This window comes from Danio rerio, chromosome 19 (genome assembly GCF_049306965.1).
Source record: "Danio rerio strain Tuebingen ecotype United States chromosome 19, GRCz12tu, whole genome shotgun sequence".
In the NCBI taxonomy this organism is placed as follows: Eukaryota; Metazoa; Chordata; class Actinopteri; order Cypriniformes; family Danionidae; genus Danio; species Danio rerio.
The window spans coordinates 2,425,002-2,445,775 of NC_133194.1; the positions used below are offsets into that span (position 1 = coordinate 2,425,002).

Below are 20,774 nucleotides of genomic sequence, written 5' to 3' on the forward strand. Positions count from 1 at the left end.
TACACACACACACACACACACACACACACACACACACACACACACACACACACACACACACACACACACACACACACACACACACAGAGACACAGACACACACACATTTATACGCACTCATAGAAATGCATACATAAACACCCACATCCATACACTGTGTATGTATACACACATGTGAGTGTTTATGTATGTGTGTCTGAGTGCATGTAAATATGTGTATGTAAATATATATTTATATGTTTGTGTGCACTTGTGTGTATATGAGTGTGTGTTTGTGTGTGCATGTGAATGAGTGTGTATGTATGTGTATACACGTATGTGGGTGCATGTTTTTGTGTATATACTGTATGTGTGTGCGTATGAGTTTGTATATGTGCTTGCATGTGTATGTGTGTGCGTGTATGTATGTGTTTATGAATGCATTTAAATTTGTGTGTGTGTGTGTTTGTGTGTATATATATATATATATATATATATATATATATATATATATATACATATACGTAAGTGCGTGTGTGTGTGTGTGTGCGCATTTGTTTGTATGTGTGTATATGGTTTGTGTTTGTGCATGTTTATATACATGTTTGTGCAAGTTTGTATGTATATATGTGTGTGTATATGTATGTTTTTGTATATATACATGTGTGTGTGAGTGTTTGTTTGTGTGTGTGTGTGTGTGTGCATGTTTTATGTATATGCGCGTGTTTATATGAGTGTGTGTGCATATTTGTTTGTGTATATATGCAAGTGTGTATTTGTATATGTGTGTGTGAGATTGTACGTTAGTGTGTGAGGGGAAAGCTACGTCTACAACACGCGTCTCTCAGTCGTGTATTTAAGGCTGAATCTACACACTGAAACAGTCTTCGGCATGGGACAGTTGCAGTGTAGTGCTACACTTGCTTTTCTAAAATAAAGTACTTATAAAAACAACAACACACACACACATGTACACAACCCTCAAATGGACCGATCTATAAAAACAGGACTCACACAAACATGGACAGGTACATTCGTTAAAGCATTGCTCCGTCCTCTACACTGAACGTCCTGCACATCAACTCCACCTGATATGTTCGAGGGGTTTAGATCGTGATTACGGCATTAGCTTAAATATTAGATGCAAAAGGCTAAGGAGGCGGGACCCATTTTAAACCACACCCACTTCAAGCAACCAGATTGGTTGGCAGGATTAAAATACACCTAATTCCGTTTCAGTGCCACAAATCTTCTGATTCTAAAACAAAACAAAACAAAAAACAGCCGCATCTTATCTTCATACGGTTCTGCTTGTAATGAGTGTGTCAACGGGACAATTCACCCGAAAATACAATTTCAGTCATCATTTAAATCACCCGAGCTACTTTATTCTGTCAAACCCAAAAGATGGAAAACGTTAGAAACCGGTAACCACTGACTTCTGTACTATAAAAGTCAATAGTTACAAGTTTCCAACATTTTTCAAAGTATCTTCTTCTATGTTTAACAGAATAATGTTGGAAACCGGTAACCATTGACTTCTGTAGTATTTTTTTTTCTATGAAAGTCGATGGTAACAGGTTTCCAACATTTTTCAAAGTATCTTCTTTTGTGTTTAACAGAATAATGTTGGAAACTGATGACCATTGACTTCTGTAGTTTTTTTCTGTGTAAGTCAATGGTTACAGGTTTGCAACATTTTTCAAAAAATTTTTTTTCTTTTTAACAGAATAATGCTGGAAACCGGTAACCACTGACTCCTGTAGTATTTTCTTTTACTACAAAAGTCAATGGTTACAGGTTTTCAACATTTTTTAAAGTATCTTCTTTTGTGTTTACCAGATTAATGTTGGAAACCGGTAACCATTGTCTTCCATAGTAAAAAAAAATACTACAGAAGTCAATGGTTACCGGTTTGCACCATTTTTCAAAGTATCTTATTTTGTGCTTAACAGAATAAAATTGGAAACTGGTAACCTTTGACTTCTTTAGTATTTTTTTTTCTATGCAAGTCAATGGTTACAGGTTTCCAACATTTTTCAAAGTATCATCTTTTGTGTTTACCAGAGCAATGTTAGAAACTTGTAACTATTGTCTTCCATAGTAAAAAAATACTACAGAAGTTAATGGTTACTGGTTTGCAGCATTTTTCAAAGTATCTTATTTTGTGTTTAATAGGATAATGTTGGAAAGCAGTAACCATTGACTTCTGTAATGTTTTTTTTACTCTGAAAGTCAATAGTTACAGGTTTCCAACATTTTTCAAAACATTTTTTGTGTTAACAGAATAATGTTGGAAAGCGGTAACCATTGATGTCTGTAGTGTTTTTTTTTTTACTATGAAAGTCAATGTTACAGGGTTTTAACATTTTTAAAAGTATCTTCTTTTGTGTTAAACAGAGAAATGTTGGAAACTTGTAAAAAAAAAACACTACAGAAGTCAATGGTTACAGGTTTGCAACATTTTTCAAAGTATCTTCTTTAGTGTTCAACAGAAGAAACTCATAAACCTTTATACTCACTTGAGGGTGAATAAATAGTGACTAAATATTCATTTTTGTGTGAACTGCCCCTTTAAGGTGCATAGGTTGATTCGGTCCGATTTTCCTTCGCCATACAGTATTGACGATGATAAGCGACCGCTGCCAAACACAAAATAAAAATAACCCAAAGTAAATTGTATATACCTACACAGTGTCATCCAAAAACATCAGCTCAGTAATGCAAACGGAAACGCTCGGTGCTCAGTCTCTCGTAGTGTCTGCGAGCGCTTCTGGATGATCAGTGACTCCTCTGTGCTACGGCCGTGTACAGTACAGTACAGTGCTGGAAGGAGAGCAGCAGGAGGCACTGAGAGATAAAGAGAGGCATGTTTTGAGTGGAGATCCTCCATTGGGGCTCCGCACGTGTCTCTGATTTCTGCTCTCCGTCTGCGTTTGGGCGGGAGGAGCGTCCGGCTGTCACCTCTTCTGCAAGCTGCGTAATTTGTGTGAATATTTGAGCACCCGCGGCGAGCGCGAGTGGAGCTTCTCGAAGAGCTCGGGAAACTTGTACTGAGGGAACAGCGTCTCCAGGAAGCCCTCCAGAAAGACGTAGACCAGACGGCGGTTCAGCGGCTGGTGCTGGAACATCTCGAACACACGCAGGATGCCTTTACGAGTGGTGTCTGCTCCGATGATGTGCTTCAACTCATCTGGAAACAGGAGAAATTGCCTGGGTCGTGAGTTTTTACAATGCTAAATTATTCGGATTTAGAGAAAAATGACTGTAATGTCTTAATGCTGAGCTGATTAGGTAATAGAGGGTTCATTTTGTTATATGAACAGATGAGGACTCGATGCTCAAGAATAGTTTCAACTGATTTCCTGTTTGCTTTTTATTGTGGCCGTTCCGTATAGCTCGGTTGCGCAATTCTGATTGGTCACAACAAAAGTGTGCTCACTCAATTGGCTAGTAAGTCTGTCACACACAGACAGCAGTCTTGCATTTGCTCTGGGCGGGGGAGATTAAACAATACATACATATTTCTTAATCGCAGCTTATTTCCAGTTGCGATTCGATTTCGATTATTTGTACAGCCCTACGCTGAACACTAGAGTAACGATGCTGAAGATTTTGCACATGAATAACATACCTTTTAATGCATATTAAAATTAAAAATAAAAGTAATTTTAACTTTTAATAAAACAGTATTAGTTATTATTGTATTTTTAATCAACTAAATGAATATTTCAATCTCTATGAATATAAAATGCGTGCAAAAATTAAACCCTAGAAATCATGTAAGCAGCTATTGTCTTCCATAGTAAATGATATATACTACAGAAGTCAATGGTTACCGGTTTGCAGTATTTTTCAAAGTATCTTTTTTTTGTTTAACAGAATAATGTTGGAAAGCGGTAACCACCAACTTCTGTTGTATTTTCTTTTACTATGAAAGTCAGTGGTTACAGGTTTCCAACATTTTTCAAAGTATCTTCTTTAGTGTTTAACAGAATAAAATTGGAAACCGGTAACCATTGACTTCTTTAGTTTTTTTTCTTACTATAAACAGTCAATGGTTACAGGTTTACAACATTTTTCAAAATATCTTCTTTTGTGTTTAACAATAAAATTGGAAACCGGTAACCATTGACTTCTGTAGTATTTTTTCTTACCATAAACAGTCAATGGTTACAGGATTACAACATTTTTCAAAAAGTATCTTCTTTTGTGTTTAACAGAATAAAATTGGAAACCGGTAACTATTGACTTCTTTAGTATTTTTTCTTACTATAAACAGTCAATGGTTACAGGTTTCCAACATTTTTCAAAATATCTTCTTTTGTGTTTAACAGAATAAAATTGGAAACCGGTAACCATTGACTTCTTTAGTTTTTTTTCTTACTATAAACAGTCAATGGTTACAGGTTTCCAACATTTTTCAAAATATCCTTTGTGTTTAACAGAATGATGTTGGAAACCGGTAACCATTGACTTCTGTAGTATTTTTTTTTTTATATTTTAATACATATTTTTTACTATCACCGATGCTGAAAGTGCACAAAAACAGCATATTCTGTGCTACAGACTCGTGCTGAAGTGTGTATGTGTACCTGGCATGATTCCCAGGAGTGTGGTTTTGGCAGCGACCCGTGTCCTCATGCGCAGGTTTTTGTCTCTGCGGGGTGGCGTCTCGGCCAGGATCCCGTTCGGCCAATAAGAGTCTCTGCAGAGTCAAAAAAACACCAATCAGAAGACAAAACAGAGCCACAAACATTTCAGACCATACAACAAACGCATGTGTGAAACCCTCACCTGAATCTCTTCACGTAATCAGACACCTGCTCAGGAGACGTCATGTTGTCCACGTGATCTACGATTTTCCTGCCATGAGACGAAATACATGCTCATTATTCAATTATTTACTTTTCAGATTCCTTGTTTATAAGGTTCTCTGAATAAATTACTAAGGGTTTATGAATGACAAAGCTATTTCAAATAAACACTAAAATACATACAGGTGTTAATAAATCAGTTAAAAACACATCTAAATGAAACACATAGCTTATTCAAAATAAAAAGTGTTGTTCATTAAAATATGACAAGGCATGATGATTGTTCTGTACATTTATCTTTTTAAATATCTATTTGTTTGTCTTTTATGACCTAAAATAACTGAGATTAGATTTGAAATGAGTACCAATATTGTTCTTGTTCATGTATGTGTATTTGTCTATAAATGTATTTATGTATGTGTGTGTATATGAATGCATGTGTATTCATGCATGCATGTGTGTATGAAGGCTTTTGTGTGTGTATTTGAATGCATGTATGTGTATTTGTCTATGAATGTATTTATGTATGTGTGTGTATATGAATGCATGTGTGTATGAATGCTTTTGTGTGTGTATATGAATGCATGTGTGCGTATTTGTCTATGAATGTATTTATGTATGTGTGTGTATATGAATGCATGTGTATTTATGCATGCATGTGTGTATGAAGGCTTTTGTGTGTGTATTTGAATGCATGTATGTGTATTTGTCTATGAATGTATTTATGCATGTGTGTGTATATGAATGCATGTGTATTCATGCATGCGTGTATGAATGCTTTTGTGTGTGTATTTGAATGCATGTATGTGTATTTGTGTGTGCTCATGTGTATATATATATATATATATATATGCGTGTGTATCGCACCTGTTAATGGTGTCTCCATACGTGGCTTTGATGAGCTGCTGAAGGAGGTTTTTGATGTTTCTCCTCAGCCACTGATTTCTATCCTTCAGGTCAAACACCTCGTCCATCAGCAGCAGCATCACTCTCAGAGGAATATTATCATCCACCTGCTCAGAAAAACAGCATCATCAAGCTGACAGACCCAAACAAACACACTCACAGACGTGTGCATGCATGCTTGTAAGTGTATGTTTGTGTATGACTATGTATGAATGTGTGTAAATCAACAAATCAATAAATTTTTGATTTATCTGACTTACATTGTCGTCCAGCTGAGCCGAGACGCGGCAGTGTTCAGGATCAATGTCAGACTTCTGGATTAAAGGAGGCACCTGCGGAGCAGAAACATCTGTATTAGTAACATACATTAAATTATAATAAAAGTCCCATCGTAAGTTTTTCGCCTACATGTAACTGTATTTCCCAGATCTGCTACACTATGCATGGGAAAAGACTCCCAGACAAATGAATAGACATGCAGATGTTGAGGTGTCAGATGGTTTGGCTCTCGCTCCTTGTGTTCTGTGATTCTCCGTGGTGATCTACCTTAAATATGGACTGTTTAATATCCTGGCCAAGTTTCTCTGACATGCGGCCCATGTCCGCCGACACTTTGGACACTCCCTCGGCCAGGCTGTCCGGCAGGGACTTGACGGCGTTGGACACGTTCCTCATGGAGCTCCGGAGAGGATTCACAAACGTGTCCATCTGTCCGAGTCCAGAGAACAGCACAGATTTACAAACACTGAGAATCCAGTCAGAAAAACAACTCTACGCCGCTCCGCTCTGATGATTCAGCACTGTTAGACACTCGTACAGTTGAAGACAATATTATTTTATTATTATAGTTCACAACCCTCCTGTAAAATTTGAATTCTTTTTCAAATATTTCCCAATATTTTGGCTGTTTTTTTAGATTTTTTTATATATACTGTATATTCAGATTATTCAAAGTAAATTATATTTAAATTATTAAATATTATTCAAATATTTCCCAAGTCATGTTTCATGCAAAAGCAATTATTTTTGCAACATATTATTTTATTTACCTTCTGTATTTATTGTAATATTTAATTATTTAATATGATGTGAATATATTCTTTTTTATTTTTAAGGTCAATCTTATTAGCCCCTTAAGAAATATATATTTTCTCCAAATATATATATATATATATATATATATATATATATATATATATATATATATATATATAAATATATATATATATATATATATATATATATATATATATATATATATATATATATTTATATATATATGTATATATATATATATATATATATATATATATATATATTTATATATATATATATATATATATATATATATTTATATATTTATTTATATATACACACACACACACACACACACACACACACACACACACACACACACACACACACACACACACACACACACATATATATATATATGTGTGTGTGTGTGTGTGTGTATATATATATATAAATAAATATATAAATATATATATATATATATATATATATATATATATATATATATATATATATATATATATATATATATATATATATATAATATATATATATATATATATAGGCTGGAATAAAAGCAGTTTTTAGATTTTAGTTTTTTAATTATTTTTTTAGTAGCTAGTAGCAACTAAAAAATGATTAGTTATATTATTAGCCACTTTACGAAGAATACATAAATAATATATCCACTACCAGTGAAAAATTTTGGGTCAGTTTTTTTTTTATTGTATTAATTTTGTTTAATAATTTAAAAAAAATATTCTGTTCATCCAGGCGGCATTTATTAAATGTAAAACAAAAATATTAAATTGTTAAATACTTATTTACTTATTATTTATTTATGCATTATTGCATGTAGTTTCAAATGAAATTATTTTTCCAGACATTATAGCGTTTATTACTATCACCATTTATAATAATAATAATAATATTAATAAAATAATTTATAACAAAAATAGTAATTCACATTAGAGTGATTTCAGAAGGAAGCTGAAAATTCATCTTTAAATCTTTGAAATACATTTTTAATTAAATTATAAACTACTTTTGAACAGTTATTATATAGTGCAATAACATTTTACAATGTGTGCTGTATTCTTTATAAAATAAATGCAACCTTGGCGAGCAGAAGCTTATCTTAATATATTTAAAAATCACAAATTTTGACCGATAGTGTGTATGTATGCATGCATGCATGTGTGTGTGTGTGTGTGTGTATATATTTATATTTTTTTATTTTTTATTATTATTATTATTTTTTTTTTTTTTACAGAAAAATATTTTCCTATAATAATATTTCTTCTGGGGAAAGTTTTATTTTACTTACTTACTAATTTTTTTGTTAAGCTCAACATTATTAGCCCCTTAAGATTTTATTTTCATGACAGTCACCATTACAATGTCATATTATTTAGTTATTAAAACTTTAAAAACTTGTTGAAAAACCCTTCTCTGTAATAAACAGCACTAACTATGACAGAAAGAATAGAAATTTAACAGGAAGGCTAACAAATTTGACTTCAACTGTATGTGTATTTACTGAACTGCAGTATTCAGCTGTACCAGGATCAGTGGATCATTGTCTTTCCCACTGCCATTAGACCTGCTGATGTTTCCTGCAGAGCCCATGGTTGTTATTCCTCACGTTGTCCCGAATCTCAATTAACAATATATGGTTTCAGTAATGAACGTTGCTTTAGTCCGTTTTACATCCTCTATTTATCCGTCCATTTATCCAGATGATCAAAGCTGTCGGGGTGTTAAAGGCAGCATCTGTGGCCTTTTCATATTATTTTAATACTGATTTCGATTTGATTAGTTGGCTTAATTATTCATAAAGCTTACATACGTGATTAACAATAGAAACATATATCTACTGTAAAGATCTGGAGAAAATGTAAGGAATTTATAAGAAATTAAAGGGATAGTTCACACAAAAATTACAATTGTGTCATCATTTACTCATCCATTGTCACAAACCTGCATCTGTTGAACATAAAAGAAGATTGTTTGGCAAAGAATGCAGGTCTAACCAGGAGTGCAATAGCAGCAAGTGCAGGATACAGCTATAAGTTATAAAGTGCAATTACGGACAAACTATGGTGATATGTACAGATGGATGTACTATGAATATTATATACAGGTTGTATTAGCTATGAACAGAGATTTGCAATAGATGAATATATGTACAGGTTGCTATTAATAATTAGAGGAATGCAGATGGACAATTCAACATGAATTAGTGCAAAGTAAATATGTGCAATTTTAATTGTGCAAATAATAAATAATGCCGAGTTTATAGAAGTGTACGTTATGAGGAGAGTGTGGGGGTGTATGTGAGAGGAAATACTATGACTTCCATGGTATTTGTGTTTTACCTACTATAGAAGTCAATGGTTACAGGTTTCCAACATTTTTCAAAATATCTTCTTTTGAGTTCAATAGAAAAAAGTTTGGAAGCACTTAAGAGTGAGTCAATTCTTTCTTTCTTTCTTTCTTTCTTTCTTTCTTTCTTTCTTTCTTTCTTTCTTTCTTTCTTTCTTTCTTTCTATCTATCTCTCTATCTATCTATCTATCTATCTTTCTATCTATCTACCTACCTACATCTATATCTATCTATCTATCTACCTACCTACCTACCTACCTACCTACCTACCTACCTACCTACCTGCCTACCTGCCTACCTACCTATCTATCTATCTATCTATCTATCTATCTATCTATCTATCTATCTATCTATCTATCTATCTATCTATATATATATATATATATATTGTAAACTATCCCTTTAATACTTTTATTGTTCATTAAAATGATCAAAAGTGGCAGTAAAGTAAAATTTAAGCGCAAAAATATTAAGCAGCAGCTGTTTTCAACATTGTTAATAATGAGAAATATTATATAATCCTTAATAAATTATTATATTTAGCAGATTTGAAGGTTGGAGTGATGATGATGATGACAATTCAGCTTTGAATCACAGTAGCAAGTCAAATTTTAACATGTATTGAATTAGAGAACAGAAAAATTGTACTGTAATATTACAGTTTATGAGTATTTGTCATAAAACAGATGCAGCCTCGATAAGCATATTTTTTTATAACAAATTATACTAACCACAAACTAAAAAGCAACCTGTAGGCGAGTGCTGATTTTACAGTTTTGATTTGGATCATTTTTTTTTTCAGTGTACAGTTGAAGTCAGAATTATTAGCCAAATTACTCCTTAACGGAGAGAACACATTTCTAAACATAATAGTTTTAATAACTCAACTCTAATAACTGATTTATTCTATCTTTGTCATGATGATAGCACATAATAGTTGACTAGATAATCTTCAAGACAGTAGTATTCAGCTTTAGGTGACATTTAAAGGCTTCACTATGTTAATTAGGGTAAAGTTAGGGTAATTCAGCAAGTCATTGTTTAACAGTGTGCAGGCAATCCAAAACAAATGTTGCTAAAGGGGACTAATGATATTGACCTTAAAATGGCTTTAAAAAAATTCCAAACTGCTTTTATTCTCGACGAAATAAAACAAATAAGACTTTCTCCAGAAGAAAAAATATTATAAGAAATGCTGTGAAAAATTCCTGAATCTGTTCAACATCATTTGGAAAATAATTGAAACAGAAAAAAAATTCACAGGAGGGCAAATAATTCTGACTTCAACTGTATATGAAAATAGATTACTGAAAATAAACCAGATATTTTGATGAAGAACGGCTAAGAGATGCTAAACACCATCACCAATAGTTCGAAACAGACTGTTTTGCATGTGTTTATCTCACCTTGCGTGCAAATTCTCGTTTGCCTTTACTGTACGCTTTGTTTTCCAGGAAGTCGTAAACGTAGGGCATCAGAATCGGACAGGCTTTCACCATCTCCGGATTCAGCAGCAGCTGGAAGACAAAACTGAGCTCTCAGCAAAACTGAATCCACAGAATCTAAAATAAACATGCGCTCTGATCTCACACACCTGCAAATAAGCGTTCAGGTCTTTCTTCCTCTTCTCCAAGAACTCCCTGTCCATGTTGTTGAAGGTCTTTTTGCCAGGAAGCTTGAGAATTGGAGCAAGGCTCTCAAACTACAGAGAAGGCACGTGAGTGAGTGCAAAGGTTCCCAAACTTTTTAGCCCGCGACTCCCAAAATAACAATGCCAGTGACTCGCCACCCCCAATATTCTCTTAGGTGGTTATACATATATAAATCTTGCACACAAACAAATAGGCCCACGTCTTGTCATCGTTTAACCATCCTCCATGTTCAGTTGTGATCTGCATTTATTTGTTTTTAATGTATGTGAGGGTCGTAAAGGTGTCAAAAAGTGTAACCTGATGCCATAAAAGCAATGTGCTGCATTTGACTCTATTGCTGTGTCTTTAACATAACGTATTTAATTTAACGTAATCACCCTAGGGGTCGCAATAAAATCGAAAGGCTGATGGCATTTTTTGCATGTTGTTTTTAAATGTTTCTTTTTAACATGTTAACAATGTTACTATTAACTACTATTTTGTTCTTCAGTAGGTTATGGATAAAATATGGTAATTCTAACAGTTTAATGAAATTGATTTGATTTTTGGAATCACCATCCCCCCTCCCCCCCTCATTGTCCCACAACCCCCACTTTGAGAACCACTGGGTTAGTGAACATCTATCTATCATCTATAAAATCCAATCAGGTCAGATTCAGATCAAGCCCAAAGCTGATTTTACTGCAGGTGAATGATATTTACAAAGCGCTGTGGAGTCTCGGTCCCTTTGCATATAAGCTCAATAAATAGCTACTATTTTATTACTAATATTAGTAGTCAACATCATATTTTTTTTCACATTTTACTAAAAAAGTATAGCATTTTATAATAATAATAATAATAATAATATTGAATATGTTATAAATTGATACCTTAAAAGTACACAGTGTTGCCAATAAAAAAATTAATCTCCAAATTTTAAATAAAATAATAATAATTACACACACGCAACATGAGTAAATTAATATTTCTATCCATTTCTAAGTGAATATATACAATATATTATTAATATTTATTAAAATAATGTTTTAGTCTTTAAACCTCTTTAGAAATAAAAAGATAATAGACTGAAATTCAGACAAAATATTTGCACAAATCTACAACCATTCAACTAAATGTTATATATTTTTAGTTTCTCTTGATTTTTCCCTTTTTTTCAAAATTTTATTTCACATTTTTATTTTTCATTTATATATTTATTATAAATAAATTTTAGTCATTTATTTTTCAAATCATTTATATACTTTTTATTTGTGTATGTGTGTGTGTGTACATAGTATATAAGAGAAAATTTCGATTAAAAATATATATTTAATTTCTTATTTTATAAAACTACAAATTCATCATCAAAAATGTTAGTATCACTTTTTAAAATAAGATTTTATTTTAAAATGAGTTAATTAAGGTAAAGTAAATTTGGTCACAATGATTAATCATAACAATAATTCACATTGCACATTCACACCAAAATTCTACATAAATGGGAAAAAGTCAATTGCGTATTTACATTTAATTTTATTAATTTTATTAATTTTTATTAATTTATTAATTTTAATTAGTATTTACATTTACATACATAAATGCATAAATTGCATTTAAATTTAGTTAACACAATTTAAATAGAATTTAACAGAATGATTTGTTGCTCTCGCATTTGCCCATACACAAATATACATACACACACAACAGTTCTGTCTGGTTTTTAAATCTGATTGGCTGATAGCTGTGCGATATTATGCAATAACAGCACACGGACAGCCGCTTCACCCTTGTGTATTACTTCACCCACACATAGTGACAGCAGATCAATAAACTCACTACAGTTTGACAAATATTGCAGCTGTTGGATGTACTTTCGAGACTTTTTTAAGGCAAGAATGTAGACGTTTAGATTGCAGTTTATTTATAAGGATAGTGCCTATGTTAAATATTTATTTAAAAAAAAATACGGTTGACCACCAGATGGCGACAGAGACTGCATAAGTCCCAAAGGGAGGAAAAACTCAGCGTTTCTTTTCATATTTCAAACTACAGCTGACCAAATCATTATAAATCAGGTAGGTGACATTCTAAGTCGATCTCTCTCTTTTGTGTGTTGGAATGCTGTATTTATACCTCTGTAATCTGGTAGTGTTTGCTTTGGCTTTTGCAGGGTTACTTATTGTGAGATCCCGATTGCAACAGAGAAATAGTGGGAAATCTCTGTAGACTGATGGTATCTCATGCTGTTCAGCCTTATAATCTTAAAATATAAGCAAAATCACCTGTTTTGTCATCAATTTAGACATTACGCTAGAGAATCATTCAATACTAGCTCTAAAGTGACATTTGTGCATGAGCAATGGTTTCTGCTGTTCTGACGTCAGCTGCAGATGTGAATGAAGAAAGTAGTTCCTCGTACAAAAGGGTTTTATAGACTCTGATGTTTGATTTTCTTTTTTATTTACACGATTATGGCGTCGAAGTGTTGTATAAACGCAATATCACACTTTTAGCAGTTTAAAGTTACAAATCAAAGATCAAACTCTCTTGATTTCAGATGCAAATAAGAAAATTATTTTCAAATGTAATTACAATCTGCATAACCTTACGAGCCTTACAGGTGCAGTATTGTTTGCATTGACTGCTCACCTGCTCTGTGATGCGCATGTGGAAATCGTGGAAGTCGCTGTAGCGTCGGTACGTCTTCCAGGTGTCTTCACTGCCGTCTGAGTTCTTGCGGATGACGGTGATGGTATAAAGTGCGTACGTCTTTCCGTGATCATTACAGACGCCTGCCACAGGAAGTGGGTTTAGAAAAGCGTCAGCTACCGAACGCCAGCAGGAAGAAGCAGGAGCGATGGAAATGAGGACAGGAGAAGAAACAAACACGACGACAAACACAAAGCAGACAGGACAGAAGACAAGCAGCAGGGGGACGGAGGGGGAAAAAAAGATGAACGTAAGAAAATAAAGAAATGAAGCTGACGGAATGAGTGTAAAAGAATAAGAATGAAATCAAAGGGAAAATCGTCTTGAATAAATGAAGCTCATGAGAAATTATGACTGGAGAAGAAAGGAAAGCATTTACAAAAATAACACAGTCTATAGAGATTGATACACATTTAAAGAATATTCTTGATTTAAAGTAAGCATGAACTGGAAGTTGCTGAGGACTTCAGTATGTTATGTACTTTCAACTGAAACACAATACTGGGTAGAGGGCGGGGCTTCCCTTTGCATCATTCTCTCATAGCAAACTAACGGTAAGAGAGTGTATTAATGTGCAGTTGCAATGGAAACCCTCAGTTTGGTGCAGAAGCAAATGAGCAGACTTTCATTGAAGATTTCCAAAACAAACTATTTAACTTGCACTTCCTAATTATTCACATTCAGAAAAAAAACATGTGATCTAGCAAAATAAAGTACATTTTGATTTCAAGCAGACTTCAACCCCTTTACTGTCACCATCCTGCCACCGGGACATTTACATTTACATCCAACAATGATAAATTATATATATCGTAGACTTCTGAATACATATTTTACCACAGTTTATGTAGGAAGAGTAATAGATAAAAATATATTTACTGTCACCATACAACCTGTGGGAGCACTTACGATAATATGTTTAAACTGTAATATTGTAGTCTAAACACGCCATCATGACAAACTATACATCATTTGAAAGCTTAAAATGTCTAGTAGTTTCCATAGCAATTTTGATAGAAATTACTGAGCATCAGTTATTCATTAATTTTCAACAAGGATACTCAAATTCGTGAAGCATTACTTTGCTACAGCAATCTACATGTAAAATGAAGTTTTTTAGAGGCTAAATTAAACTCAAATACCACCAAACTGCTCATACTACTTCACTATTTCATGTCCATTTTAAAATATTGTCAAAAGTATGAAAAAATACAGTTCATATTTCTAAAGACATTAGGGGGCACCCTTGTATGTTCACCGAATGGAAACTGTATGGTGGTCATGTTTGGTACTGCAGCTAATTATTCGAGATATCAACTAACAATTTGAAATATAATTTGTTCAGATATTTAGCTTTGAGTTTATGTGCTTTTTTAGACTAAAACATGTTTTGTAAAATACATATTTAATGTATTATATCAGTGGTCACCAAACTTGCTCCTGGAGGGCCGGTGTCCTGCAGATTTTAGCTCCAACGTTAATCAAACACACCTGAACAAGCTAATCAAGGTCTTACTAGGTATACTTGAAACATCCAGGCAGGTGTGTTCAGGCAAGTTGGAGCTAAACCCTGCAAGGACACCGGACCTACAGGACTGAGATTGGTGACCCCTTTATTATCTTAAAGTATAGATATTTGTATAAACAAAGGTAGATAACTTTTGGTCAATTTAACTTTTTGAATGTTTTTCACTTCAGCTACTATCTGACAACTGTCTTCTTTAAAATGAGACTAAGCTTAAATCTGTGCACCAAGCTATTGAAGATTGGCAATCATTTAAGTTGAACATGTCATTTTCATGTCAATGTACAAAAAGTGTCAAGGCAGTTAAGGGGTTAAACAGAACTTGGAGACCTTTTTAAAGGACATACTCAAAGAACATAAGCGGGTATATATATTATTTAGATTTAGGTTTTTAGAGAGGGTATTTAATAAACATCGAAATATAATTTAAGATAGATGAATTTAATAAGATGAAATACAACATATTTAACACTTCACACACAATTTAAATGTCTTTACTAAATACTTGAGGAAAAAAAGAAAACAAAAACTCACCTGTATCTGAGATAAAGGCATGCAGCTGAACAGATTCATCCACACTCCCGCTGCTGAGATCATCTAATGACTACAAAACACAGACACTGGAAGTCTAACATTACAACTAAAAATGAACATATCTTCATTTTAATGAATCAATATTGATGTTTAAACCCAAAGAGCAATCTTTTAGGTGAGGCTGTAAAGATGTCGACAAAATAACCAGTAAACAGTAGCTATGTTTCCATCCAAAGATGCTAATTAAATTCATGCACAAAACTGGAAAAGATTTGCAAATAAATCAGCGTTTCCATGCAAAGAGAACGAACTAGTCACTTCCAGATAAACTGGTGACAAATATTAAACAGAATTTTTTTTTTTAGTTTTGTGCGGTAGGAAAAGCCAATTTTGTCTTTTTTCTTGTGTAATAAATGAGTTGCGGCTCAGAAGACGAAATGCGGTGAATGTGGTGGCTTTTGGAAATGTGAGGCGCTCTTTTGGAGCACAGACAGATGCTCAAGACAGTTCTGGAGCTAATAATAATATAATAATTATAATACTGAAGCACTGTGATGACAGACTTTAGGCTGAGGCATTTCAGAAAATTTCATGTGTTACAGTGTGCTGGAAACGCTGCAAGGTCTATTAATGTCGTCCAATTTTTATGATGACATGACTTTTTTAATGTGTATGCCGAAATTTATCCTGTAAAAGTGTTTTCATCATAGTTTAAGAAATTTTTTTCCTACCGAATAAAAAGTGTATCCTAGTCATTTATGCGCATTTTCAACATTTATGCACATCTTGGAATTCCCATTAAGCTTTTTTAATGCGATGTGCATAAAATATAGGTGGATGGAAACATAGCTGATGATACATAACATTACATTTACCTTAGACAAGACATTGAGTGTATTCAGGAAACAGCAAATGTTAGCTGTTAACATTTAGCTGCAACTTTATTAGCTGATTTGCTGTAGCTTTTAATATGATCATAATGTGCAAGTAATGGAGTTAGCATAAGCCAAGATTTTATTTTTAAACTATACAGTAACACTTTAGTTGAAGGGGTGTTCATAAGACTGTCAATAAAACGTTATAACCATGACATGACACGTGTCATGAAGGTGAATGAGATTTTAAACAGTTAAGTGTCATTGGTTCAATTATGACATTTTAAATGCAAAGATGACGTGTTTGTTATGACACCTTGACATATACAGATACATCACAACCTCTTTATCTTTGTCATGACAACTTGACAATACTAAGACAACAAAACCTGTCATAAATCTGTCATAAACATGATTGTCATGAAGCCACTATAAATATGGCATAATTTTGTAACAGCATCATTAATATTTTTACCTCAACTACAGCGGTACATTATTATTAAAATGTCATTAAATATTAATGAACGAACTGCTCACTTCCCGATAAACTGGTGACAAATATCAGACAGACAATTTTTGTTTTGTGCGGTAGGAAAAGCCACTGTGGTATTTTTTTTCTTCTCTAAAAAATTAGTTGCGCCTCAGAAGACGAAACGCAATGGATGTGGTGGCTTTTGGAAGTGTGAGACACTCTTTTGGAGCACAGACAGATGCTCAAGACAGTTCTGGAGCTAATAATAATATAATATTTATAATACTGAAGCACTGTGATGACAGACTATTAGCTGAGGCATTTTAGAAATGAGCAAAACAACATTTCAGATGTTTTTACAGTGTGCTGGAAACGCTGCAAAGTCCATTAATGTCGTGTCAGTCATTAAAATGTCTCGTTAAAAGTGTTATTACTCATTTTTAAGAGCGTCATTAATATTTAACGACATTTTAATGACTGACACAGTTAACAGGTGATTAGAGAAATATTCTTGAAGCAATTACAATGCCTTTATGACAATCATGTTTATGACAGATTTATGACAAGTCTTTAATTGTCAAGTTGTCATGCCAAAGATAAAGATTGGTTGTTATGTTTATGTCAAGTAGTCATAACAAACAATCTCATCTTTGCATTTAAAATAACATGAGCAAATCACACTTAACAACAGTTGACATAAGCATGCACATGTCATGATTTATAAAGGTTTCATGACAGGCTTATGAACACCCTGTCATAATAAACCAATAATTAAAATTATTTATATTAAAATGTTTTTATTCAAATAAAAAAGCAGCGAGTTTATGTTTAGTTTGCTCCTCTGCTGAACATTAAACATCCACATGAGTGACTTCCAACCAAGGTATGTATTGAACAGTTATTATAGTGTACAGTTACACCCCCCATTAACAACACACTCAGCACTGATTCATGTATACACAGATAAGATCTTGACATACTAGATTAATGCTTCCCGTTGGCGACCCGTTGAAAGACTCTGGAGGAACAGAGAAATATTGATCAGTTTGAGACGTGAAGATGCTTTAACAGAAGCTTTACTTCTGTGTGTTTTTCTCACCTCCGTCTCCGTCATCAGAGCCTCTGTAACTGGGCTCCTTCAGCATGTCCAGCTCCGCCAGCATTCGCACGTACAGCGGATGCTGCCTAAAGGAGGGATAATAGTGCTCGTGCTTCAGCATCATATCATACACCTGAAAAACACAGAGATGCTTTAGTGGTGCACTTTCAAATCTGTTTAGCTGTGCATTTATTAAACGAGCTAGTGCTGCAGTCATAACCATTAGCCCTCCTTTGATGCTTAGAAAAATTCCCCAAGTTATGTTGATGGATTTTTTTCAACACATTTTTAAATATTGTAGTTTTTACCAACTAATATCTCAGAACTAATTTATTTTGTCTTTTTTTCTAGTTATTTTGCAAGGTACTAGTGTTGACACGATGCTGGAATTCGATAATAATCAATACTGAAATTTTAAATACGTCCATTTCCTGCTAACATTTGAGCGCAGTTGAGTGCTGACTTGCCTTTGTTTTCACATGCTCAACAGAAAGGACTGTGATTGGCTGTGAAGGTCATCAGGTCACCGAACTCACCTCTGTTAATTAAGTGTAACCACAGATACAGGGACAGTGGAGCATTTTATAGCCACGATTCATCAGCGGATCGCTCGTATGTCAGCTTATAGACAAACCAGCTGAACAATGTGACTTTGAAACGCTCCAGAGTCCCTCTATCTGTTTACACTCAGTAAACAGCGGTGAGTTTGGTGACCTGATGACCTTTACGGCCAATCACAGTCATTTCTGTTGAGCATGTGAACACAATGAGAAATCAGCGCTGTTTAAGAATGTGCTCAACAGCGCTCAAATGTTAGCGGGAAATAGACGTTTTTAAAACTTCTGTATTGACTGGTACAGAATTGCAGTATCTTGACAGCCCTACAAGACACTAGTATTCAGCCTAAAGTGCAACCTAAAGGCTCAACTTAACAGTGGTTTGTTCTGTAGACAAACTAAAAATATTTATTTCTTAAGCGGGGTTAACCAAACTAAAATAATTGATTCTTTTACTCGCCCTGTTTATATAAAGCGTATTGAAATACCATTGTTTATGAAACGTGCCATAGAAGTAAACTTGAGTATGCTTTTTACTGGGCAGAATGCAGAAATCACACAGGCACGCTCACAAACATGTACCTTTCTCTGGATCTCATCAAATATTTCAGGTGTGGGATCCTCTTTGTTGAGTTTCTGAGCCAGTCTGGTTACAGACGCTTCGTCCACCTGAACTCTAGGAGATGCCTGAAAAATAAAATAAAATAAAAAAAAAAACCCCACAAACATTCAATTACACAGTACAGAACTTGATTGATCCATTCAGACAGCAAACTAATTCAGTGCACATAAACTCAGTTTTGATCTTAATATGATGCTTAATAATTGCTGCATTAATAATTGAGCCCCCACATCCTCCGCTCGATCTACACCTGCCCTGTTTAGAGCATCCTGTCTGGCTGTATCACCACCTGGTATGGAAACAGCACCAGCAGCAATCGCAAATGCCTACATAGGATTGTGCGAACAGCTGGACGTGTAGTACGAGGTGAGCTTCCCTCCCTCCAGGACATTTACACCAGGCGGTGCATGAGGAAAGCCAAGAGAATCATCAGCGACTCCAGCAACCCAAGCCATAGACTTTTCTCTCTGCAACCCTCAGGCAGACGGTTCCGCAGCATTTGATCATGCACCAGCCGACTGAAGGAAAGCTTCTTCCCTCAGACTATCAGGCTGATGAACACTTAACACACCCCACACACAGACTCTTCACTGCACACCATCAATATGCAGCATGCACTGCACTTTAACCAATCCATACTTGAAACAATACTGCCTGCAACTATGTGGACACCTATTCATTGCACATATCACTGTCAATTTTACATTGTCCTGTTTTTTTTGTTTTGTTTTTTGCACTGTTGTTGTATTTGCCGTCTGTATCAGCACCTAAGCATTTCACTCATCATAGCACGCGTGCTGCTGCTGATGTGACAATAAAAGTGATTTAACACTTAGGATTTTTTTCTATTGTGTGATATGGCCAGTTCAAGCATTTAATTCCATGACCCAAAAAATAGACAAAGAATTCATAATTTTTGACCGTTTACACCAGGGGTGTCCAAACTACGGCCCGCGGGCCGCAGATGGCCCGCGGGCCGTAGTTTGGACACCCCTGGTGTAAACGGTCAAAAATTATGAATTCTTTGTCTATTTTTTGACCGTTTACACCAGGGGTGTCCAAACTACGGCCCGCGGGCCATCTGCGGCCCGCGATCAGTTTTGTGGCGGCCCGCGAGGCTTTTTATGAATATTAATAGAATCTGGCCCGCTATACAAAAATGAACGTAATTCAATAAATAACCACCGGGTGTCGCTATTACATGCCTTCAATTAGGCAGCAGTTCCTGTTATGAAGTAAAACGGACCGAACAAACTGAAAGAAACATGATTCATAATCAGGTTTAGGCGAGCCATGGCACAAGCAAGAAAAAGGAAAATCAACAGTGAGTGCAGGAAATTTCAGTCAGGATGGGGCAAAGAAAATTTCTTCACAGAGGTCAGTGGAATATGTGTCTGTTTAATTTGCCAGGAATCAGTTGCAGTAATGAAGGAATATAATATTAAAAGACATTATAAAATAAAACATCTGGCCTTCAGCTGGTGCCGAACGAGATCAAAAAGTAAAACAAATAGAAGCTGGCTTATCAGCTCAACAACAGCAGTTTTTTTTTGTGCTAATAAAGTGCAAGAAAATTCTACGCTGGCTAGTTATGATGTAGCCCAGCTAATCGCACAGCACAGGA

The 20,774-nt window shown here is 34.4% G+C and overlaps 1 protein-coding gene across 4 annotated transcripts in view; it reads right to left on the reverse strand.

Annotated features, from left to right (window-relative positions):
• Positions 1 to 671: 671 nt before the first annotated feature.
• snx13 (sorting nexin 13) overlaps positions 672 to 20,774 on the reverse strand; it is a 53,588-nt gene continuing 33,485 nt past the window's right edge. Inside the window, exons 14-26 of one of the 4 annotated variants that reach the window (XM_021468239.3) lie at positions 19,111 to 19,215; positions 17,972 to 18,104; positions 17,853 to 17,890; positions 15,526 to 15,595; positions 13,407 to 13,549; positions 10,718 to 10,825; positions 10,530 to 10,640; positions 6,249 to 6,410; positions 5,963 to 6,034; positions 5,664 to 5,809; positions 4,777 to 4,845; positions 4,575 to 4,687; positions 672 to 3,172 (exon numbers count right to left, since the gene is read on the reverse strand). In XM_021468239.3, coding sequence (XP_021323914.1) covers positions 2,940 to 3,172; positions 4,575 to 4,687; positions 4,777 to 4,845; positions 5,664 to 5,809; positions 5,963 to 6,034; positions 6,249 to 6,410; positions 10,530 to 10,640; positions 10,718 to 10,825; positions 13,407 to 13,549; positions 15,526 to 15,595; positions 17,853 to 17,890; positions 17,972 to 18,104; positions 19,111 to 19,215 — 1,503 coding nt within the window. In that variant the 3' untranslated portion in view covers positions 672 to 2,939. Of the gene's footprint in view, positions 3,173 to 4,574; positions 4,688 to 4,776; positions 4,846 to 5,663; positions 5,810 to 5,962; positions 6,035 to 6,248; positions 6,411 to 10,529; positions 10,641 to 10,717; positions 10,826 to 13,406; positions 13,583 to 15,525; positions 15,596 to 17,852; positions 17,891 to 17,971; positions 18,105 to 19,110; positions 19,216 to 20,774 lie in introns of all 4 variants that reach the window. The other 3 variants (XM_021468237.3, XM_073931334.1, XM_021468240.3) reach the window with 3 other exon arrangements.